Genomic DNA, 25,960 nt, shown 5'->3' with positions numbered 1-25,960 from the left:
TGACAGAAACAGGACGGGTCACGTGACACAATGTGATGGTGTGTGTTAAGTGTGTGATGTGTGCTCAGAGCTGGATAAAAACGTATCCAAGACAAGCTGCGGAAAAGGCCTTCAAGGTGCTGTATTCTGCAAAAAAAAGAAAAAAGGGTCAACTTTTCAAGAAGCAACAAAAAAGTCCTGTTTTGACCAGACAACAGTATTTTTGGTGTACAAAAGGTTACAAAAGGAAGAGGTTTTCTGAACCCACGAGGCAAATAATTTCTCAGTCTTCTAACTATGCTGGTTATTTTTTCTTTCATGTTAGTCTGCCTCAGGCCTTTTAACCTGTTTTGTGTCAAGGAGTCCTAAAATTAAAATACATTTGGGCCCTAAAACACGAAACCAATGGTCGGTTGTTAGTGAGTGTCTATCATCCTAGTTTTTGTGGTGTGTCCCACACTGTTGACAGTCTACAGCCCTTGTTGGCATTTTTTCAGTTAATTCAGCATGTTGAATGATGATAAGACTCTAAAGTGCAGGATTTAAGAACCAGAATTTCAGGTTTTGCTTTCAGGCTCTGAGGTTTAGGCAGCAAATGCACTTAGAGGTTAGGAAAAGATTGGAATTTCTGTCAAATATTGATAAAAAAGTTCATAAAAATAACAATGTTTTAGTCATTACTACAGCATTGTTGTGGATACTGTATTGCTAGGTTGCCTAATTTTGGCAACTGACATACCAACACAGTCTCATCCCGAACTTATCACATAGTGACGGTCGGTCAATGACCTTCCACGTCACGCGAACTCCAGTCTCTCGCATGAAATTGGTTGTTTGTGGGACAAATCCACCTCCCCACCCGCCTGCCCTCATGCTCCCTATATTACGTGGTTTACCAACCCGTTCTCATTCTAAAGTCATAGCTTGACGCGACAAGGATACCTAAAACGTCATAGGCCATCATAGAAGGTCACTGACTGACTGTTACCATGTGGCGACTTTGGAGTGAGACTGGGTTGATAAAAAAAGGGGATTTGACTAGCACAAATGACGACTGGAGAGTCATGTATGTTGCTGAGAAACCACTGCAACCGATATTGCTTGTTGATTTTGAAAATGAATCTTCTGTGTCAAAGTTCAGTTGTGAAGAGTTATTTCCAGTGTTCATGAGCAACTTTTTGGCAGAGAGTTCGTTCTATGTTGGTTTAGTGTTTCTGGACCTTTAGGGACCCCGGTTAGACCCCGGTTAGAGCCCGGTTAGACCCCAATTAGACCCTGATTTGATAAGATTCAACTTCAAAAACCTCCATTTGGAAAGCTTTGGTTGTTAGATATCAGGTATATTTAAGTACTTCTCAATGTTCTTAGTACACTGTATTTTTGGGTGTGATCTGGATGACAAAGGATGGGTGCGGTTCTTATTGTAACTACATGCATCTCTGGCGTGGTTTGTCATCACTGAATTAAGAGGCATTTTGGTGTCTTCGCTGATGTTTACCATACAAGTCTTACAACTATGTAATTTAAGTTTGGAACGATTGATGGCTGCTGTAACTAGCAGAAGGCAGTAAATCGCATCTGTTATGGTGATTGACCTGATTTGTACTTCTTCTAAAGGTGCGCAATTGCTTTTACACCAGAACTGTAAAGCCTTGAGCAGATCACCTGATGACATTACTGCCTAGTTTGGGAGCAGCACTATGAGGGACTACCTGGACCTTCACAGGGTGGAGATGTGAACTCTTAGTCCCACAACACGTTTACACCAAGAAATCAGCCTGATCTCAGTCCTACTCGTCACATTTTGCCGCTCGGGCTGAAGCCGTGGAAGTTTCTGAAATGACACTCGAGGCGCACATTTGCATTGTTTCTTGATGCAGAAGGGGCTGGCGGTAAGAGAGGGGTTGGCAATTAGGTTAATGAAACAAAACTATTTGGTTATTGTTTGTACAAAGTTGTGATTTTCACTTCAAAACGTGGTGATGAGTGGCACAAACATGGCTGGAAACGCAGTGATGTGAACACTGCAATTCTCAAATGCTGGTCACTTTTGTTTAAGTTCAGTGTTTGTTGAAACCATCTACTTCCCTCCCACAGGCCCTAAGCAAACTTTCACGCTGTTTAAACTAGGTCAAATGCTCCAAGCCTCTAGTAATGAGCTGGATGGGTTTACATTGGAGTTAGTGGAAAGCCTGGAGCGTCTCACACAGACGCTAAGTGGTGTTTTTTGACACCCTGGTTGCATCTCTGTATAACCAAGCTTTAAAAATAATGGATATAAAACCTATGAGATAGCATCACTGTCACATACTAAAGCTGCACAATTTCCTGAGTTTTGATAATTTTCTAAAATTCCCTCAAACTGGCTTTAAAATGCCTTCAAAACTTAGCAACAGATATTTTTATGCAAATTCAGCAGGCAAAATAATGGTAGGAACATTGAGGGCACAGCAAGTGGCAATATTAAAATCACACATCGTAAGACCTTCTTTGGGCAGTCAGCTATCAGCCGAAATAAAGTTCGGATTTATAACTCAGAAATATAATCTATCCATCTGTCTTTCATCCCATATGTCATATGTAGAGGTTTTGTTGTTTAGATTTTTCTGAAACTCATTCCTTTTCATTGTTTCCCTGTGTTATGCACCGTTATATTGCTTTATTGTTTCTTGTTGTCATATATTTTTCTAAATTTTATTTTTGTCATGTATTTTAATTTATTCCAGAGTATTATATTGTATTCCTTCTTTCTTTATGTAGTAGTTGTTGGAGCTGGCTTAAAAAGAATTTCACAACTCTGCACTGTTTATGATTGTGTACACAAAAAACGTTGACTTGATTTTTGATTCCTAAGTTACCTTTGATTGGATGACCTGTGTGTGTGCCAAACCTCATGATAAAATGAGTTGAATTAAATGAGTGTTTTTTTTAATTTTATCTTTAGTTGGATTTAGACTAAAATCTGATTCTGTTTTCCTATTTAAGTTTTGTTTGAGAGAGTTTTGTTTGCACTCTTGAATCTGGAGATGGATTTACAAAAGGCCAACAGCTAAAGGTCATACTAATTAAAACCTTTACGAGTTCAAAGCATCAACACAAAGCTCTGTTTCTCTTTGTTCAGTACTTGGGTGTGTGTCTGTTTCGGGGAGTGTGTGCTGTACACTTATAATAATTGGGAGAATCACACAAGTAGGAATCTTTCTGAGCATATCTGAGAAGTAGTATCTCTGGTTTATCTGACTACAGTCAACAACCTCGGTTCCCTCCCTGTAATGACAGTGGTTTACAGTAATTAAGTGCAGCTTGAGTTATGTGAATTTCTTTTATCATCATAATTTTTTTTCAACCCACAATCACAACAAACAACTGACTTGATGCGCGACATTCTTTTGCATGTTTTTTTTCTGTTCCTTGTTGAGCAACATTCCAGTTGTTTTCAGGACTGCTCTCAACAGTGACGAATAAGTACAAAAGAAACAGATTACCTACTTAGACAATTATATCACCAGTAGAGCAGTGATACTCAACCTACAGCCTACGGGCCAAATCTGACAATCTTGACTGATTGGGTGCTGCGTGGCCCCACACAACTTTTTCTAATTCACAATAAAAATGAAGTGATTCACACTGGGAATTGTTTTTGTTCTTTTAGAATACATAATGTACCAGAGTGCATAAAACAGCATGAAAATAGAGCTTGTTTATCAAAATTCCCCTAATATCCTAAAATCCTAGAGATGTGCTAAAATCATAGAAATATTCTTAATGTTAGAAATGTCTAAAATTCAAGAAACTTTGAAATGTCCAAAAATACTCCAATGTTCTAAAATCCAGGAATGTCTTAAAAATCTTAGAAACATCCTAAAAATCCTACAAACATCCTAAAATCTGAGAAATATCCCAAAAATGTGAAAAATGTGTAAAAATGTCATATTCAGAGAATGTCCTATAATCAGAGAAATTTCCTAAAATTGAAATTTAAAGATTTGAAAAAATGCTCAAATCTCAGAAGCATCCTAAATTCCTAGAATGCTAAAATCCTAGAAATGTACTAAAATCCCAAAATAATCTAAAATCTGAAAAATGCCCTAAAATTCATATGTCCTAGAATCCAGAAACATACTAAAATCCTAGAACTATGCTAAAATCCTAGGAAAATCCCAAATTCCTTGAAACATCCTAAAATCCTCCTGCCTTTGTGCAAAGTGGCCCCCAAGAAAAGCAAAGTAAGTTCACCATAATCCTAAAAAAAACAAACAAAAAAAGCATTCTCATCAAATAAAAGGTATCTAGTAGAGCAGTTCTGGTTTTGGTTGTATAGAGGTGTTGGGATATCTACCTTTGAAACTTCTACATCCACAATAAAAAAAAATTGAGGGGACTTAATTGTGTTTGTGCTGCCTATACCTTTGTAATGTGTTTTTTTTTTTTTTTTTTTTTTTAAAAATAAGGTCACAGATACATTATGTAATCAGCAAACCTGAACAGATTTTATTGAGACTATAAGACAGAGAGCTCACAAGGAGAATTTGAGCCTCAAGGCAATATGAAAAAATGCATTTACATTTACATCTGCTGGAATCCCAAACTTCACGTCTGCGTGTTTGAAAGGACAGCAGAGCCATATTCACATCGCTTTCTGCCACTCAGCAAGCAAATTCTGCTGTGCTCTTGGTCCTGTTTGCTGCCATTCAAGTTATTCTTCAACAAGTGTCCACCAATGTCTGGTGTCTCTCCATCTTAAGCTTTCCTCACAATGCGTCCGCTCTTCCTCAGGTCCCGCCCTCCTCTGTCGGGCCTGACTGACTGGCTGCTCACCCTCCAAGCTCCCTGACACACCCGGGCACTGAGGAGGAAGTACAGGTTATTAAAACTCGAAGCAGTGTCCACATTTCAACAACATTTCCGTCAAGTTCACTTTCCTAAACCTGTCTACATACCTTTTGTTTGTTACCTCACTTAAGAGAAATCGTAATGCTTCAGTATACAACGATATTTTAGACAGGAGTATGACAAAAGCTTTGGTTTTTTTTGTGCTGACAGTACCCCCATGCACAAAGCCAGGTCCATACCATACGGTTTTATGAGGAAATACTGTCTTACTCTTACTGGAAGCATTTGCGGAAGCACCTAAAAAAAAAAAACAGCTTTAGGATGGGTGACTAATTACAAAAACCCAAGATGTTCAAAAGATGTGACTTAGATAAAAGACTGGAATGTTAAATCCCAAGTTGTTTGAAAGTGCACACCCTTTCACTTCATTTCCAAGAAACGTGTCGTTCACTCTGGAAAACGTGGCCAAACAGTGCACGCTCTTAAGAGATCGAGGCCACGTTTAGACGAGAATGGCCCTACTAAAACCGTAAAAGTTTGTCTTCTGTGTTTTTGAAAAAATCCATTTATATGGTAACACTGTGAAAACAATCCTTGTGTACACAGATCTGCAAAAACAACCAAAAACGCTGCCGGATGCATGCTAGGCCAGTTGTCGGTAGAGTAACTTTGTCATGACACACCATATAACACTATGTGTGACGTGCGGCTGTGACGTCAAGATCTGTGCAATTCCAGTTTACACAGCGACAAAAGGTCACACTCTGGAACCCAAGTTTTAAAAGTCTGTGTTTTCAGGCCCCCAAAACGCCATTGCCGTGTGAACGAAAGACCAAACCGCAACAAAAGTTTAATGTTTTATGCAAGACCCTCCAACAAGATCCGTTGAAGATTTAGTGTGTCAGATTTTGGGGGATATGGCGGCACCTTGTGGTGAGGACTGCAGATTGCAACCAGCTGAAACCTGCCTCAGTGTTGATATTCAGGAGGTTTTTACTGAAGCAAAACAGTACAATATAAAGTAAAATATGTATATCTTGATGCTCTTTGGAACTAAAATTACAGCTTTAAAAACATATCCAAATTTACATTTATGCATTTTTTTAAATAGAGTAAAACACATGCATGCACAGACATACATGCACACGCATATACACGCACGCACACGCAAACACACGCACCTTGAGTGCAGCAGAGGTCCAGATGCTCGTTTGCGGGGTTTGGCACTTTGTCTCCGCCACTGCATCCAGCCGCAGACCAGCTCGTGCGCGATCATCACGTACAGCAGGAAGATGAGCACGGCGGGATCCATTCAGCTGCACGCGCCGCTGGATGACTCCCAGCTGGTGCAAAAAATAAAATCGGTCCAGATGAGCACAAACAGCACCGGGCTGCAGGCGGCGCGCGCTGGCAGTCTTGTGTAGGACAAAGCAACGATGACTGGCGGGGAGAGGGTCCTAGTGGCCAAGTTGCCCCGTGTCCACTCCAACTTTAGGCACTCAAGTCGCGAGACACAAACGGCTGCTGCTGCGGTGGGCGCTCGCACTACACCCATGACAACACAGCATCCTCCAAAATCACCAGTTCACCCGAGAGAAGATGGTGTTTTTTTTCCGTCTGTCTCACTGACAACAGATGAGAGTCACGGTGACAGCAGCGGAGAGGGGACATCGGAGGATGTTGCCGTAGAGACGCGACCGTTGCTAAGGACATGATGTCGTCATCCCCTCTTCCTAAAGATGAACGAGGCATTTGACCACAGCAGAGCAATGCAGGGAGCTACCAATGGCTGCTGGAGGTTACCATTCCTCCCCCGGGGGGGGGGGCGACCATTTATTTTTTTCATTATCAATTAATTTTTTTTTTTTTTTTTTTTTTTTTTTTTTTATCAATGTAGCCTATATATTAAAAAATCTGTAAACTACATATCAACATGTTATTAGAACAGAAAAGAAAGACAATCATTACATTTTAGAGAGAAGCCAAAATAAAAGATATTTTGAAATGATCAGTTAAAAGGTTACTGAGTTAGCAATGTTGTTGACTGTCATTATACTGTATATATTATATATCTGTGGCTACTAAAATTGAGCAGGCACTTTTAAATGTTACTTTAAAAACCACCACTAATTAACAAATATGATATCTATCAGAGGAAGGAAGTGGCACAGCTGTGACTTTATTTATCTATTTTATTTCTATGTTCTATTTTTCACAAGTGCAGTTATCTTCCATGTGCAGCTGAAATAAATATTTTTTAACTGTTGAGTTTGCACCTTTTTTTTTTTACTATTGCACCTTGTTTTTGTTTTTTACTATTTACTTTTGCACCTTGTTTTTGTTTTTTACTATTTACTATTGCACCTTCTTCAAACCTAAACACTGAGGCATTTTAGAGAGTGTACATTTTTTTCGCCTAAAAATTCGACCTTGCAGTTGTATGCCTCTGCAGTCCAGTCAAGTTGCATTTACAGTTTACATTCATGTCTGTGGAAAACATTTATACACATCTTCCCTGCGGCAGTTAATGCTGAAGAGACACTAAAACATATTTAATAAATGTCATCTGTCTATCTATCAGCAAAACATCTTTCCTGTTTATAAATGCAAATTAAAAATCTAAAGCTATCGTAAAAAATAATCAGCACCCCACAAAGACTTTTAAAAAGAGTCTCATTATGTTACAGAAACACATAAGGTTTTGGTGACAGACTCAAATCTGTCACAGGCTCCATGGTCGGAAGTTCTTACAGATATAATAATCCTGAATGAGAAACAGCTGACAACATTTGTTATCACAAAGGAACGAGGAATCTGGTGTGTTGTTGCACAGTGACTACTGATTAGAAAAATGGAGGGTGTAGCCTATGTTTAATTAAATAAATACCTCCTACATGTCCGGTGCTCTGACACACTTCTACAGAGGAAACTACTAAGTATATTTAGTTTCCTTAACTTCAATCATGACGTTTCTGGCATGTGTTGACTCATATTCCAGGAAGGAAAAATAAAGAATTCAGTTCCGCTGAGCTCAGTGACTTGTTGATCTGTTACGTTATCCTCTGGTGACGATCGGTATTCATGTTAAAATCACACACGATAACTCGGCCTGGGTGGCTGATTAGACTTTTCTTCTGAAAAGTTATCTTTGTGTTTTATCAGACGCTTGATGTTATATTATGATGGATGTGCTCGGTTTTGTTTAGATGTTTTTTGTGTTTATTTGTGCAATGACTTGTCCCTTTTTTGTTGTATATTTTAAGTATTTTTGACAATTTAAGACCAAAAAACCTAATATAATCCCAGAAGCTACATCAGTTTTTCACCTTTGACAGTTTTCACTCAGTTTTGTCTTACTTGGGCTGTAATGCACAAATTAATCTTAACTTTTGTCTAATTAAACATCATACATATCACACAATCATACAATACTATATATATACTATATATATATTTATTAAGAATGACCAGTTGGATTTGACTTGCACACAACACAAAATTTAGTGTGGTGGGTTCAAGTCAAATCCAAAGTGCAACCATAAAACACACTGAGCCACATTTTCATAAGGATTTCACTTTTCATGATTCATATTTAATTGCCCTACAATCAATTTACTCTCACAGTGAAAAGGCATACTGACATAGTATTTCAATGCCCATGTTTCATTTAATTCATCATTAGAGCTCAGTTAGAGCTTTTTTTCTTTTTTAAAGCGGAGCAGATTAAACTGTCCAACACAGCCAAAAAAAAAAATTCTATTCATCCAACAAGTTCCTCTGTAGTCTTTATCTTTTTTATGGTTGAACTTGTCAGTTTAATAAAGATTTTCTGTGTCTTAAAGGGGCACTCCACAACTTCTTATGAAGCTTAAAGGCATTCACGAGACAGATTAAGGTGGAGATATTTTGGCTTTTTTTAAGGCCCTGACACACCAAACTAATGGTTGGCCATCGATCAGTGTTGGCTGTTGGGGAACGTCTGTTGCCTCAGCTGCTGCGTGTGTCCGCACTGTTGGCACATGCCAACCATTATTGATAACAATTCAGCATGTTGATTTGGCACCTGAGGCGGCAGCAGTTGAGCTCAGTGCACGAGCAAAGAACTGAAGTGAGGAAAGTAAATAAAGAGCCGAAGTCGAGAGGCAGCGAGACTGAAACTTAACATATGAGGTTAGATTGTTCTTTAAACATTGAGCTCTTTAGCAGCAACATTTCCCGATGGTTTGCATAACTGCTTACTGCTCCATGGTAAATATGCTTTGTTCTTTCAACATCACATTGTGTTGTTCATGTTAACTGGCTAACTGGCGTCATGACGGTCTTCTGGTTTTTCTTTTTGAATGACAATTATAGACGACCGCCGTCTGCTGACGCAGAACATACGAGCTGGTTAGCTGTAGTCTTTGCGGGGTGTTCAAGAGCAACTTTTCGGCCGAAACACAGGCGACATGAGGCGACACAAGTCAGCTTTCACTGCCACTAGTCCTTTTTGTCAGTTTGGTGTGTCTGGGCCTTGAGTCCTTAATGTGAGTCAAGACTTAATCCCAGAATGCAACTCTAAAGTGTTTTCCATTACACCCTTCGTACTTAGTAAACTCACGTCTTTCTAGCTCCACAACCCCAGCTGATGCTTTCTTGCGGATCAAATATGGATCCTAAATCTCGATTCTCTCTCGGTTTAAAGGAAGTTTCATTTCCGTCCGCGACACCTCAGACGTGCGCTGTCTGACTTCCATGCATCCGTCTGCAGGCACAAAGCTGCGACCATGGAGGGCTCCATCAGATCTGAGGCAGCTGAACATAGGGCCTTAATCAGCGTTTCAAGTGTGTGCGTTGTGCTTGTGTTTAGTGTATGCAATGTGTATGTTTTGTGTGTGTGTATGTGTGTGTGTTACATGTAAAGACGACACAAGCAGTTCTGCTGCTGTGATATCGCCTTAATTTCACAAAGCCACCTCTTGGTGGCAGGACCATCGCTCCTCCTTCCTCACGCCACCTCCATCTCTCTGACACCATCAGGGACCTGCAGGAACACAACAAGAGAAAAAGATATATATTAGTGCAGATTAAAGCTACTGTTATTTGTTCTTCTGTGTTACAGAGTCCATGTGAATAGAGATGAGTATAATATCTTCCCACCAAATAACATAAATCATAAGTCGTATAAAGTATAGATCAGTGTGCACTCACAGAGACATCATTGAAACCAGCTTCCATCGGATGGTTTTGCATGGGGAACTCTCACATGATCCTGCTGAAATTACAGTTAATCTTTGATCAGACACATTTCAGAGTTTGTTTTTACCACTTCGAAAACTAACAAACCATTAAGGAAATTAATATCACAACTGGTCATAATGGTACAACTCCAAACATAAGATCCAAATTGTAATAAAGCAGAATGATACTCACACACAAACTCGTCTGTGGGTCTTTTTAGGTGTCAGAGTTTTAAATGTTAACTTACTGTGAGGTCTGGTTCATATGTCTCATTACTAAATCCAGCACCAGCTGAGGAAGAAGGTGGTGATGATGGACCAGTCAGAGTACTGATTCTCTGTTGGATTCGGAGGTAGTAAATCAGCAGGGCGATCAATGTGGCAATCAGCAGCAGGACCACGATGATGGACGCTGCGATCCCTCCTGAGTTGTCTCGCTGTTTTGAGTCTGCAGGAAACATGAAAGACAGTTGGTTTCCAGTTCTACCAGAGATTATGCTGAAGATAATGTGGTTCGTTTTGGCGTTTAAACAATCTGACAAACTGCTGGCAGTAAGACAAACTCTTGTATTGCTCAGTGTTTCTCCAAATCTGAAGAACATGTTCAAAATTGCAAGATAATTTCTTTTTTTGTATTGGTAAACCACAATTTGTCATATATTTTTCATTTTAGAATAGATTTAACCCTTGGAAACCTGACCAAATTGGCAACTTAACGAGAAGTGGTCAAAAATGAACAATGAAATAGTAAAAAATTACCTGGAAAAAAAGAAAATGACTCCAAGAAAGTGCTTTAAAAAAAGAGTGTAAAACCACTGTCCAGTCTTACGTGTCTGTGTATCTGTGACTTGTTTAGCACAGTTTACTCCAACGGTGTACTCAATGTCATCCAGAGCTAAAAAGCCTTTTGTGCCTTTGATTCCGTCAAATACAATCTGTAAACAGTGAGAACAAGACAACAGCAGAGACGTCAAAACTGTCCTAAATAAGACATTTAGCTCTGAGCAGAATTTGATGTACTGCTGTGCTGCAAAACAGGCTTTTAATATAGTACCGTACAAACGATTTGAGTGTTAGAGACACTGTAGTATATTTATTTATCTGGCAATGACAGTCCGACCTGGTATTCTTTTGTAGATGTGATGTTGACGTCGAAGCGTCTCCATGGTTCTCCCAGATCTCTCACCACCAGCAGCTCAAGGAGACGACCTTCAGACAGCCTCCATACCCTCAGCTCGCTGTTCGCTAGATACATTTTAAAAAAAGAGTGGATTGTTTTTTGTTTATTTTTAAATTAAACATCACAAGTTTCCTGGCTACATCTGACAGGGTTTCACAGTGTGATTAATCCTTACATGAGTACTGCTTGTAAGCCCAGAATTTGAGGCAGGTGCCCTTGGTCGGGGGCAGGTGAGGGCTCAGCAACTTCGCGTTTTGATAGTCTGCCGTCCGGTTGCTGCTCGGTAAAAACAGGAAGTGACCTGCCAGACACGAAAGGGACAAAAGTCTATTTTAGACTTTTGGTACGGATTATTGCTATTGCTTTAAAAAGAAAGGATAGATTAGATGGATATCTGTATTTCGAACATGGCAAATAAAATAAGATTGTGTATATATATATATATATATATACATATATATATATATACACCACACATATACGCATTTATATACATGTTTCCAGCTTCCTTACTGTCAGTGTGAAAATCTGGTGATAATAACATTAACACATCTTGCATTATCATGTTTCTTCTTCCACAATGTCCACAGTCAAAGTAACTCCGTCCCCGTTTGTCTCTCTCTGTTTTACCTTTCTCTGTTCCCAGACTGTGGTCTTCAAGTGGAGTGGGGTAATGGCTCTCCGCCTCCTGACTCGTCAGCTCCCAGTCCAGTTTGTCCTCTTTGACGTTTTGAGTGTTGCTCCAGCTACACATGCCTCTCTCCAGACTGCACTTCGAACCTGAGATATTTAACAGAAAAAAAATGGTGGAGTGCACCTTTAAAGAGCTCAGCAGCAGCAGTGCGCTCAGGTGAAACCAAACATGAACTTTGTGGCTGTTAAACTGCCGTTTTTGCACCATCATTTTTAGATGATACTGTTCACTGGTCTAAAAGTCTGGTTTGTTTTTCGTTAATGTTGCTGAGGCGGATACAAACCTAAATCTTGACATGGGTGAGCTGAGATTAAGATGTCATCAACTGCAACGTGAGTGTCTTTGCCTCCGGCTCCGACCACCTCAAACTCCAGCTGCAGAGCCGAACAAACAACAGCATCTTAGTTTAGATGACAAACACAAGATCGTACACAAAGAGGTTTACTAGTAATAAGATAGAAAGTCTAACTTGCTGTTTTTCCTTAAAAACTACAGTTAGAGTGTGGATTTTAAGGCTGAAGTTGAAGTTTTATGAGGTATTAATTCAAAGTCAGTGTCAAGCAACAACGCAGAGATGACCTAGAAAAAGTGTTTAAAAATTATAATAATTTTTGTTTTACAATTTTAAATGAACAGTTTATCCCTAGCTTTAAAAAAAATCTAAATCAACTCATTTCTTGCAATTTATAAAACATTTATTACCAAGTTGCTTATTGCCTTTTTCCCATTTCTTTTGAAAGAAATCGCACCAGATTTAAATACTTGCGAAAGGCATCTGAAAGCAGCACAAGGAAAATGATGTCACTCTAGGTTTCAAAAAGCTTAGAGCCAAACTCCATTGAGAAAAGCAGAAATTTAACATTATGGACACAGTAGCTGCTGGTCTACTGCTGCCTCCAACAGTTAAGATAGTTTGTGTTATTGTGTGACTTTGGCATTTAAAAGTACTTCATTAAGATTCACCAAAGTCACACAATAACACAAACAAACTTAGAGATTAAAGCAGCAGTAGACAAGCAACTGTCATGTTCAGCGAGCTAAAATGACTGTTTTTCTCAATGAAGTCTGGTGTCTTTAACAAAAGCATAAATAAGGAACTGAAGCTGTAAAGAGCTTTCTGATTGGATGGGAAGAGCTGTCTGAGGTAAGTGAAATAGTAAAATGATTAAAACAAATAGCACACACTTGAACTAATATAGTTTTTTTTAAAGGAGGCATTATTTAAAGATGATTAAAATAAATTTTGCTGCTGCCCAAGTCCGCTTAGCTTTTATGGCTATACTTCAGTCTGGGGAGGGGGGGGCAATTGACATGCAATGTAGGTCAAACACTGACTAAAGCCTCATAAAAACCCATCTAAAAAGATCCAAACTATCACTAATACGACGTTCATGAATTAAAGAGGTAACAGAAACAAGACAGCGACACAGAATTATGACCTATAAGGGAGCATCTGATTGTAAGTTTCATTACTTTGTACGTAATACTTCTGGTATTATAGTACTAGAAGTGCTCCAGCAGCCCTCTCCAGCCTCCACACAGTACCTGCCAGTCCACAAGGGTACTCGAGACATTGCCGTTGCCATGGCGCCAGACGTCTCCCTGGTTCAGACTGTCAGAGAAGATCTTCACCCTTTCTCCCTTGACTGGCTTCATATACAATGTCAGAGAACCTGTGAAGCACACGCAGTCCTAATGTGGTTTTATTTTTGTTTTTTTGGTCATTTTTATGAATGTGTTTAAGTGTGTGTAGGTGCCTCACCAGGATTCACTCCATCCATGTGATACCAGAAACTGACACACTCAGTCTTGACGACTCCTTGGCGAAAAGGGGAGGTGAGGACTACGGCGTCACCAGATGAAAGGATGTTTGCTCCGGTGTTCACCATCATGTAGTAACCTGAACAAGGAGGAGGAAGATCACAGTCTGCCGTCTCTCAGTTTTCTGCATGTATGTTAAAAATGAATTAATGTGATTCTCTCTCTCACCCAGTTCAGTCTCCAGAGTGTGGTCAGTTTTGGGTCCCGTCACTGTGGCGGTGCGTCCGCTGCGGTGGAGCCATTTAATGCTACCAGAGCTGCTGTACCCGCACTGCTGGCCTTCGAAAGAACACATCCTCGGCACGGTGCACGGACCGCCCCCGAACGCCACGTCGTCAATGGCTACGCGCCCGTCAAAACCAGAGCGAACTGCTTCAAATATCAGCTGGTGGTATGTCAAAGGTCAGAAAGATAGTGTAAGATAATGTTAAAATATTAATTTTGGTGTCTTTGTGATAAATAGGTGACAAAAAAATCAATTTCAGTCTCTTTTTCCCTTATTGCTGCTCATTTTTAAATATGAAAAATGTATGAAACTCTTTGACATTGCTTCGTGATTTCAGGCTGACTGCAGTCGTTTCATACCTGGAAGTTAGTGAGCTGGTGTGGTACCGGGCAGTGCGCCTCGTGCCAAAAGTTGCCATGAGCTGCACTGCGGGTCCAGAGGACGGTCTCAAAACCGTCGTTATGCAACAGCTTCACATTCAGAGCACCTGGACGGGATCAATGGTAGAGGATGGAGCAGTAATTTTAAGAAATTATCAAACTTTCTAATGATTTCCAGCTTCTATCGAGTGTAATGTTTCACATCAAACCAACACGTGTGCCACTTTGAGACAGTTTCTAATAAAAAGCTATTTCAACAGACAGATTAAGACTTGTAAGACTGGATCCTGTTACATTTGGACATAATCATTGACTTCATATTCACTGGCTTAAAGAAACGGATGCTTCATTCTTTTACTCTAAAATGCTTTCCATTGTTGTCATTCTCACCTGCGTTGGGCCCGTAGAGTTTGTAGAAGAAGGACAGGCAGTAATCTGTATTACTTGGTGACTGTGTGTATGAAACCAAGCGTCCAAAAGCACCTCGCAGAGAAGGACTCCACATGTCAACGACAAGGCTTCTGCCTGGATATCAACAAGAAAACAGGCGGGAATTTAATTTACTTTTAAGCCATCACAACTACTGTAGCTGTCTCATAATAGACTTTATGATGTATAGTGATTACAAGTTATACAACTAGTGAGGAACATATTCATTTAAACATATTTACTGCAACTTGTCACTTCAGCTATGTTAAAAAAATACTCACTTAACAAGAATAAAAGTGTTTCTAAAGATTTAAAATTATTTTTAAACCGGATAAACCTCATTATTGCCAAGAGTGTTGGTCAAAACGTAAATCTCAAGTTTTGGCCTTGAGGTCTCAAGTCAAGTCTCTAATTTGGATCAACAAGTTTTAAGACAGGTCGAAAAACCTAAACTTTGGTTTTTGAGTCCTATTTGCACTTCTCTTAAATAAACATCATTTTACATTTTACAACAAATAGACAGGGTAACAGAATAATATAGTAATAAACAAATTATTATTAATTTAGTATTTATTCCTTTACAGGATTCAAAAGCAAATGTTAAGGTGTAAATAGAAGTGTTATTATTGTCACACAATAATAAGGAATAAGGAAAGTGTTAAGTTTAAGAGAAAAGACATCAACATTAATAAACAATGTATTTTTAGTATTTTGGAGGACTTGTTCTTGCAAATTTCATGGCTCTATTTTTTTAGGTTTTTTTTAATGAGCATACCAATCCCAATGGTGTGATCTGTCCCATCGATTACCGTCCAGTCGAAGTTGTCAGTGTTGTCCTGATACCATCCACACAGTCCTTCTTCAAAATTACATGACAGTGCTGGACAAAAATAAAATAAAATAAAATATAAATCAAAGAAGTGAGACATTTCCAGGTAAATATGAAACTATGCGTTATGTAATATTATGTGTGCATACTGTAAATAGTTATGAGAGTTACCTGTTGGAGAGGATGGGAAATAGTTAGCATGACAGCCGATGAAGCGAACATTTTTCACTTTAATTTTAGTGCAGCAACAAAGTTTCACAGCATGAGCTTCAAAGGCCAGCTGGCAAAAACAAAAGGAACAGAGGAGCCCTGATAAGTGACAAGACTTAAACATAAAACTGATGATCGGGTACCAAGGACAAAAAATAAACAGGTGGAAACCTTTGTTTATTTTTTGTCCTTGCTGGATAGAAAGTCAGTTTGGGGATATATATCAAATGTCACAATTTTTTCAGTTTGTCCTCTATCATCTCGTCAATGCAAATATTTCAAATGTAAAATTGATTTATTGTGGAAAAAAACAGCTGACCTGGAAGCGATGTTTTCTGACTCCAATAGGGATGTCGGCATGTCGCCACGCCCCCTCCCCTGCTCCAGTCTTCCCACTGAACTCCCACAGCTTAGGCTGCATGCCTAGAAAGCTGTCCATCACCCTGACGGACAGCTCACCTGCAAAGACATAAACAGAATCAAATTTAAAGATCTAAGTCATTTGTCCTGGGAAAAGGTTTGTAGTATCAAGATGACACGTGATGTAACAGTTTATATAGTTACCAATATGATCTGCATTCCCAGTGAGTTCATATTCAAAGCTCAGAGTGCAGGCGGGGCCCGAGGGGCCCAGGAGGGGGGTCCGTGTCTGGGCCTCTGTCAGCTGCTGGCCTGGAGCCTCGGCTACATACAGGTAGTCCTCTGAGAAATATGAAATATATTGTTATATTTTCAATCACAAATTATCAGTAAACCAGTAGTTTAGTGTTGTAGTCGTACCTCCAGATGTAGTATTTTCATACAGCACCCAACCTTGACTCCCAATGCTACTGTCAGTCCAACCTGAGCTGCCCTCAGCGTACGAAAAATCCCCTGCAGAGAGGATTCATCGAGAAATCTCGCTCACACACAAATAACAACTTTATTTTGATGACTTGCATTATTCTTGTGTGGCACAAGCTCAGTGCATGAGACAGCTGCAGACAAAAGGCAAGCAAGGAAATATGTCATAAAGGTCAGGGCCTTCTAAAGCATTTTTATTCTAAAAATTAAATAAAAGACGATTAATGTAATTATTCTGCCTACTTTCTTTGATTTTAATTGCACGTATTAAAATTGTAAAAAAAAAAAAAAAACAGATCATATTACCTAAATTATCTAACTTTAAATAACATCTATAAGAGGTCCTCTGGTGCTATCACTCTGCTCCCTCCTTTGCTTCTCAAACATAAAGATCATTACGGCCTGAAGGCGTGGCTCGTTAGAGGAACTTTTAATGTTTGACCAAACAACAATTTCTGTTTATTTTTCTTGTTTGCAAAACAGCTTGTGTTTCCTTCACAAAGTGCTTAAAAACCCTTCTATAACAAGTCTGTTGGTTTTAGTTCCTAAATAGTCAACATTTAAGACATATAACTTTGTTGCCTGTGACCTGACAGCAGCACTATGTCCGTTTCTACTTTAGGGGGCCCCCTGGTGGCTCCTGCTTCAGCAGCTTCATTTGTGCTTCCATTGGCTCTAATAAAGTTTAATATCTTCTCCACCTTTGCAGTCTTGTTGAAAAGGTTAAAGTGATCCAACAGAATGAAAAGACTCACCACATTTGGCTTCATCCTCTGCTCCTTTACAGTCCTTTTGAAAATCACACATCTTCTCCGGTACAGTGCACGGGTGTTTAGGGGGCTTCGGGAATTTTGCCCAGGTATCATTTACTGTTCAAGATGAGAATGAAGCAGATTTATCCCATCACAGAGGATATTTACTCTCATCCTGTGCAGATGTAGAATTAATTATTTAAAAAGTCAGTAAAAAAAAAAAAAGATTACCAGATGACAAACGGCATTCAGGAGACAACAAGATGCTGTCGACGGCGATACCTCCATAGTGAAAATCCCTGATTGCTGCCATTATTAAAATCTGTAATGGGTGAGAATTTGAAAACACAATTGAAGCAAATAACATAACGTGCATGACACTCACTTACACACTTTGTGCACAAGACTCACTTACATATTTTTTGGGTGTCTGAGGGCTAATCGGTTGCTTGTAGATCAGAGTAGATTGTGGTGCACATCCATGCAGAAATATGGGTTTGTTTTGTATGTGGATTTATTTATTTTTTCTGTCTTAGGCCTTGGCCATCGCAGAGGCACAAAAATGAATTTTGACTGGTATCAAAATAAACTCTCGAATATTAATATCAGTTCTAAAAAAAAAAAACAAACACCAAAACAAATGAGCTAGCCTCAAGTACCAGATGAATGTGTGAATTTGCATGTAGCCTGTCTGTGTAAATTAAACCAGCATTTAAATTTGTGATAGAAACCCTAAAGAAAGTACTTTTACAATGTTTTTATTTATGGATCTTCAGTATGAATATCCCTGTTTTAAAGATTATTCACCACAGCTAGCTTCATTATTGTGGCTACAAACTTGGTTAAAGTAGCTACTCACTTGGAAGGTGGAGTTGGTGACAATCTCCACCTCTGCCTTCACCCAAACATCGCCGAGAGCGCCGCCCCTCTCCCATACCGGGTAGATCTCCTGATCTGCCACCAGCACCGTCAGACCGCCGGACCTTGGCCCAAACTGGTGAGTGTACATCACCATCTACAGCAGGTCGACAGAGAAAATAAGGTTCAAATGAGCTTCGGAAATATCTGCTGTTTCTTTCTAATTTAAGATTATATTAAAATCATGGAGTAAAAATGTCAGACTGTGAGAAAATGACTGTGAAATTGAAGCACGATAGTAAAACAAAAAAGAGGGAATCAGTTTGGGACTCACCTTGCAAGGAGCTGAACTATTGGTGGGCTGAAGGCGGTGACTTTGGAAAGCGGCCCAGTCGTTTTTGAGACCACCCTCGGGGACGGTGACATACAGGAAGTGACCTGCGATGATCATTATAATATCCTTTAAGCAAATTATTTTATGTGTGTAGTAATATTACAAAACAAAGTTACTTACAGTCAACAGAGTAACACTAAGCACATCCAAAATAAAGACTTAAATTCATCGCTATGATACCTGTCACGCTGTTTTTGGAGTGATCCCTGCCTGGTCCTTTCAGAGGGTCCGTGACAGAGATATTCTGCTGATTGGTCCTCACCCATTTCAGGTCGGACAGTGAGCTCAGGTCCCACAGGTCACACAGGTCCTTCTCAAAGTCGCAGCGCTGGTACCCTTTTGGAGACACAATGAACACACACCACTCACATTAACTGGTGATCATTGCATATAATACGTTTTATGTTTAGTTTTTATAGTTTAAAAATCTTAAGTTTAGTTCTTATTACTTTCAGCATAAGTTTTTTTTTGTGTCTTCATGCTTATGTGGAGAAATTTAAACAAATCAACAAAGACTAAAACTAAAGTTATTAGTGCATATTTTTATTTTAATTTTGTTAGTTTTGTAAATAATATTATGTGTTAGTTTGCTTTTTTTAATCTAGTTTTTATTTTTGTTTCAGTTATCTTAAGTTTTTTTTTTTCAAATCATTTTTTAGTTTAATAACCTTGGTTGAAAACTTCTGCACTATGTCTCCTGCTTCGCTATCACAGACTATTATGTTTTGTACTTTGTCCGTTTGTACAGTGAGTCATCTCTTCCCAGAAAAATTCCAACATATTTATTGTCCAGCTCTGTCAGAGGGGTCTGTGTTATAACTCAGATGATTTCTTACCACAGTTCTCCTCATCAGTCCCGTCACCACAGTCGTCGCTGCCGTCACAGACCTGCCGCAATTCAACACAGCCTTCACGCTTACACTCGATCATCCCCCATGGACACTCTTTACCTGGGAATGGCACTTATGACATAATGAGAGAAAAACAACATCAGAATAATAGTTATGCTCATCATGACATGACATAAGATATTCTGAATCACTCACAGGGCAGAGCACAGTCCAGAAACTGCAGCTGGTCCACCGCCACATCTCCTCTCAGCCCCTGGGAGCGCTGCGAGTGAAGACGGATTTGGAAGGTTGTGGGAATACGGCCCAGAAAGATGTCCGCCTCCTTCCAGCCACGGACGCTGTTGACCTCAGGTCGCCAGACTACGGACTCTTCAGAGTCCTGGCGAAGGATGGACACCCACAAGGGTGTGAAGCCTAAACCTTTGTGACCTAAAGGTGAAATACTTTCATTAGTAGGTCAGCTGCAGGAGAACAGAAATCCCATGTTGAAACAAATCTCAAACAAATTATGAGAAAAAATGCAAAACATAAATTATAAACAAGGATACATGACAAAAAAAACAAACAGATATGCATACTACACTGCTAATAAAAGTAGAAAATAATGTGAAATCCTCTATGAAACTGTGTTTAAAGGGGATCTATTATGCTCTTTTTCAGTTCATATATGTACAAAACACTTTCTTTTAAAGCCCCCCTCCCAAAAAAGCCTGGTCTGTTCTGATTAATCAGCATTTTAGAGTCTTCGATCTCGTCATTGCAGCCTGGGAATGACTAAGTATAGTAGCACTTTCTATACCAAATCTTCACAACCAGACATGTTGACAGAATATGATCCCAAATCAGGAAAAAAATAAACACTGGCAAATCAGGACGTTTCATTGACATTAACATTAATAGCTACATGCAGCAACGTAGCAGCCAAGGAATGAGTGTGTCGGTGAGTAACCTAATTTTCTGTTGTGAAAAATCACCAATAAAAGCTCCTTAACCAAAATCTTCACAATCTCACATGTCCCTGCAGGAATATGATCCAATATTTGGTAGAAATTTACAACATCAGCACCCAAGATTCCATGTTTCCCTTATGTCAGCATGTAGCTCCATGTCACAGAGTCACAGACATTACTTTAAAAATAAAATAAAAAAATAAAGCCAATTTACTCAGGTTTCAAAGGATTAAATATGTAAGTTGTAGTCATTAACAGTCATTACCTGAGTCCCACAGGAAGTATCTGAGATGGAGGCGACATGTCGGTGAAGTCTGTTTCATCTTCGGGGAGATTAAAACTGCAGAGCTGAGATACTCTGTCTTAACTGCACTCACTCCCATAAACCAACCTGTGTGATGGGACACATTCAGTGTTTTATTTCATGTTATTAACCTCACAGTTTAGAGTGGAGTACTGCTTTATATTAGCCTGATAATCACACTTCAGAAATTCATAATTCTCAGTTCCTCTGCCCTTTTTTTGACATGTTATGATCTGATATTGCCGAGAAGATGAGCTGAATCTGTGTTCAACACACGTCCCCCTGTTAAATGATGACTCTAATGAGAATTTAACTGCTTGGTAGAGATCACTGTTAGACTCACAGCTGCAGAGAAATGACTGGCTGTCGCAGCTGGCTGTGAAAATTACATTATTACTCATTCTTTCAGTACATTTCATATCTGCATGGTGCTGTTAGCCTGTGCAGAAAGCCTTAGTCACTGACTGTTTACATTTAAAGCATAAAATATATAAACACAAACATATAAATACCATTAAAATTCATTTCTAACATTTACTGCCTTCTTGGTTACAGTGGTCCCATTTGCTACACACAATAAAATGTGAGACTTTTAGCTTATTGTACTAATGTACTCTACTAGTATAAATGAAATACTGTACTAAATGTATTTATAATTTGAACAAAAAGTGCCACATACCCTTACAGACATGTGGGGCCTATATACAAATGAGGGCACAACAAAATAAAAAGGGTTAAGTGTCGAACTTTACCTGTAGCTGTCCCAGTGGTGTAGTCAGAGGACGGTCCGCTTTCAGGCAGCGTGTTCGCTTCTCTCTGACTTCTCTCCCAGCTGTATTCTGCTTTATTGATGGACGCATCAGTCCATCCACACATTCCCGAATCCTCAAAGTTACACTCAAATTCTTTCGTGCTGTAACCTTTGGAGATGTGAAAGAAATAGTTAACTGTTGCACTGTTATATATAATATTAATTACATGCAAGCAGATCTCAGTAAGCAAACCTGAGAGTATTTACAATTAACAATTGAGAATTCAGTTGAAAGCAATTTTATTTACAAAGGGCAGATCACTCCAAAATCAAAAATATACATTTTTCCTGTCATCTATAGTGCTATTTATCAGTGTAGATTGTTTTGGTGTGAGTTGCAGTGTGTTGGAGATATCGGCCGTAGAGATGTCTGCCTTCTCTCCAATATAATGGAAATAGATGGCACTCGACTTGTGTTGCTCAAAGCACCAAAAAACTGCAGCAATGCCTCTTTCAAGAAATCATGACTCAGTAACTCAAGGTAATCCACAGACTTTGTTGTGAGGAGTTTTTTCTTTCTACTGAGCTACAACCACCTTCTGAGTTATCGCGCAGAAGAGGTGTGCATCTACTGCTAACGACAGCAAGCTCGATAACTTTAACAGTTAGTCTCTTAGACGCACGCACGCCTCCCTCTGTGCAGTGATGCAGTGAGGTGTAGTTCGGTAGAAGACAACAAGATCTGTGGATTATCTTGAGTGACAAAGTCATGATTTCTGGAAAGAGACACTGCTGTTGAGTTTTTCTGACGTAATGTGGAGCGTCATCGAGTTCTGCTGTACTGGAGAGAAGGCAGACATCACTACGGCCAATATCTCCAAAACTCGGCAACTGACAAAAAGACATTCTAGACTGATAAATAACTATTCAGGTACGGGGAAAAATTTGAAGATTTGATTTTGAGGCGATCAGTCCCTTTAAATAGCATCTTTAAGTTAAACTAAGAAATGCCTTTGCAAAAAAATTATACAACATTGAATATATTAACAAAATGCATCAATTTATAGGAAAAAGGGCAACTGTCAATCTAATGTAATAGAAATCTGTAAATAAAAGTAACTTTATACAATAAGCATATAAAAATAAAACAAACCAAAATAAAAGGATTAAAATAAAAATACATCTTGTGAAACAAAATCTGTATAAAATATATATGGCAAAAAGTGTCAAAGTTATGTAATAAAAATAAGATAATAATAATAAAATTGAAATAAAGGTAACTTAATCTAGTAACAAAATCTGTTTTAAATGTATGTTAGAAAAAAAAGTCAATTTAATATGATAAAAACTTAATTGAATAGAATTAATCAAAAGACTTAAATTTATTGAATAAAAACATCTGTTTCAAATGAAAATGGGTTTTGCCAAGTTTTTAGTGAAGCAATTATGTTGCAAAGCACGTCAACTGTGTGGTTACAATGCCCGGGAAAGGGTTAAACTTACCACAGTTTTCCTCATCGCTGCAGTCAGAACAGTCGCACACAAAGTCACATTTCCACTCTGGAGTCTGACACTGATGAGCCCAGGAGACTGCCGCTGTGCAAAAAACCACACAATGTTAACCACATAAAAAAAGCATGTATCAAATATGAATAAATAAATACCTGTAAACTGTACACTGTATTTAAATATCGCAGATAGTCTGGGTGGCATTAACATTTTCACGTCTTCACTTAAAGTCCACTTACTCAGTTCTTGGCACTTTTCACTGAATCATACACTTTTTCATCAGACATCTGCTCAATTAAAATAAAATGCAGATTTTTTGATTTTCTGACTTTTTCGTGCATATTTTTGTCTATTTTAGATCAAGGCTGGTCTCCAAAAAACCTATATTAACATCACAAAACAAAAAGGACAAACTGAAACACTGTCTGCTGATGAAGACCGAGTACAACGGTGGAAAGCTCAAGAACAAGTGAGGAAGTGGACGTTGAGTGGAGATTGTTTTGTCGATTGCTGATTCCAAAGTTGAAAATTAATTGTCAGACTAATAGTGAAAAGTACCCAGTCACTACAGCCCTCAGATAAATTTAGTACTGGAATATAAAGTACAAAATAATCCTCTGAAATAAAAATCAAAATTTAGGTCTCATTATTCAAATACCTAAAGCATCAAAACAGTACAAGTAGTTGTACTTAAAAACTATTTTTTTCTGTTTGACAGCTGTATGAAATCTGACTCAAGCCCAAACTCTCTTATCAGGACTAATCACTCAAAGATTAAGAGTCAAAGTTTTATAGCACAGCTCATGCCAACAGGCTCAAAGGCCGGACAGAAGCAATCAGGTTAACGCCAGCTAAATGCCATCCGTCCATCCAAAGGTCTCTGATTAAGAATCAAGACTTTGAGCTTCAGCGATCTGACAGCTGGAAACCAGACGTGACACAGAGTAGAAACACGCATCGCTGCACGCTTCATCGGACGAAAACGTTTAGTTATATCACATATGAGCATGTTGTAATAGCAGCAATAGTGGAATCCCACATTACTGAGCCAATTAAATTAATGCTTTTCAAAGCATATTTTTCAATGTTGAAATGGTTTTGTTTCTTGCCAATATGAATTATCGAGTAATGATCTAGTTTATGTATTTTTGTCCCCTAAATTGTCTTAAAAGTATTTAATAATTGAATTTAACATCACTGCGGTTTTGGTAATACCTTTATTTTTTATTTTTTAACATATATACTGCGTTTGCGACCATTTATTTTTTAAATTCCTCTTTTTCTTTGACTTCAAACCAAAAAAAAAAACCCAAATAAAACATTATATGATACAACCAATCCAAGATCCAATAACACTGTCATGACACTGTAAATGGAAGTTGCAAGAACACATTTTGTTAACGATATGGAACATAAGTGGTGCAACAAAAAGGATACCAAACAAAAGACAGTCTTTAGTTTTTAACTGTCGAGTTACAGTTTCAGTAAATTTTGCTTTCTAGACATTAAAGTCTACATCATGTTTTTAAATATTCTCAAAAATGAAACTGTTAATTAATCTATGTAACTTACTTATCATTGACTGACATGTAGTTATGGCTGGGTGACATGGAGAATATCAAATATCTCTATTTTTTACCAAATACCTTGATATTATAACAATATTTCATGATTGACTATTGATGCTTTGACTAAAGATTTTTGATAATTCATCATCAGTAATGCGGATGTAGTGACTAAGGGTAAAAGCAAATAATAGAAAAGCTACAACAGTTTAAGTTCAGAAAATTACATCACTGGCCCACAATGCAGCCTTTAAACCAGGAAAAGACAACACCACATTATAATATCCAAAAATCTAAGACATTATCAAGGCCTTTATCAAAATATCGACATAATTCATATATAAATATATGAGACAAAATGTGAGTCATCGGCTTCAACAGAGAAAACACTTTTTTTTAGCACTTTTGCAGCTTGAGTGTGAAAAGCTTTTTTTGACCTGGATGACAGTCGGTTCAGTGATTTGGTTTCAGCAGTAATTTTTTTTTTTTTTTTAAAGTGGTTGAGAGTTTCAGAAAAAGCTATTAGGTGGACAATGAGATTTTTTGTTAAACTTTTGGGGCTTGTTAGAGACTTTTCTTAACACTATGTGTTGTATACTTCTCTCTGTGACACCACAAGCTAAGTTTAGCCTAACAGCCACCACCGGCATTATTTCTACATTAAAGTGTAACTAAAACACACAAAGTCTGACTTGAGTCTGGCTGAATGTGTTCTTACCAAACTGCAGAGTCAACAGCAGAATCGGCGCCGAGCTCCTCCAGAGCAACATCTTCTGTTCTCCTCTCTTCCACCAGATCAGCGCAGAGGTCTGAACCCAACCTGGAGAGTCTTTGCTAGTTGACTCTGACCTCTTCACCATTTCTTAGAGATAACACCTGGACTTTAAATTCTCCCAGCATGCAACTGCAACAAACCATCATAAAACAATTTCCTCCAAATGACATTTTTTTGCAGAATGTACATCCGTATATTGCACAATAACAACAGCTGGCGACAGACATGCAAACTGCAGAATAGTCTACACAAAAATCACACTTTATGCTACAGTATGCTTTAATTTTAGCTTTGTTAGCTCCAGTTATGAGTTTACTGACTTTGAGTAAAGTGCCATACTTAAAGGAACTCAATTTAACTCAGACTTTTAGATTGTTTCATGGTGCATTCAAGCCATGTTTGTGGGAAAAAATACAGAAAAGAGTTACTCATTCATTATGTCAACATGATCTTAACACTAGATAATTGGAAGATTAGCTATCATTGGATATTTATAGCATGTTATATATTCTTAGGCCATGTGTACATCTGGAAAATGTGTAATAGGTGATCAGATTACATGCGGACAGCTCCAAATACAGATGTATTCTAAATGCATTTTGAGATTC

General features: G+C 38.5%; 1 protein-coding gene across 1 annotated transcript; it reads right to left on the bottom strand.

The window, feature by feature from the left end:
- Nucleotides 1–9,592: 9,592 nt before the first annotated feature.
- mamdc4 (MAM domain containing 4) lies at nt 9,593–25,474 on the bottom strand. The gene is made up of 29 exons (XM_042509884.1): nt 25,296–25,474; nt 23,007–23,099; nt 21,505–21,672; nt 20,714–20,839; nt 19,694–19,927; nt 19,484–19,609; nt 18,828–18,983; nt 18,588–18,691; nt 18,255–18,410; nt 17,627–17,717; nt 17,399–17,512; nt 16,581–16,673; nt 16,365–16,502; nt 16,120–16,259; nt 15,762–15,870; nt 15,537–15,641; nt 14,723–14,857; nt 14,312–14,439; nt 13,895–14,111; nt 13,668–13,805; nt 13,451–13,578; nt 12,189–12,279; nt 11,842–11,991; nt 11,387–11,512; nt 11,152–11,276; nt 10,861–10,966; nt 10,280–10,479; nt 10,003–10,066; nt 9,593–9,835 (listed from the first exon to the last, which is right to left on the bottom strand). The coding sequence occupies exons 1-28, from the start codon at nt 25,435–25,437 to the stop codon at nt 10,010–10,012; spliced, it is 3,696 nt and encodes a 1,231-aa protein (XP_042365818.1). The 5' UTR covers nt 25,438–25,474; the 3' UTR covers nt 9,593–9,835; nt 10,003–10,009.
- Between the last annotated feature and the right edge of the window lie 486 nt (nt 25,475–25,960).

The sequence above is a fragment of the Plectropomus leopardus genome, chromosome 20 (assembly GCF_008729295.1).
Source record: "Plectropomus leopardus isolate mb chromosome 20, YSFRI_Pleo_2.0, whole genome shotgun sequence".
In the NCBI taxonomy this organism is placed as follows: domain Eukaryota; kingdom Metazoa; phylum Chordata; class Actinopteri; order Perciformes; family Serranidae; genus Plectropomus; species Plectropomus leopardus.
This window is presented reverse-complemented; position numbering and strand designations above follow the sequence as displayed.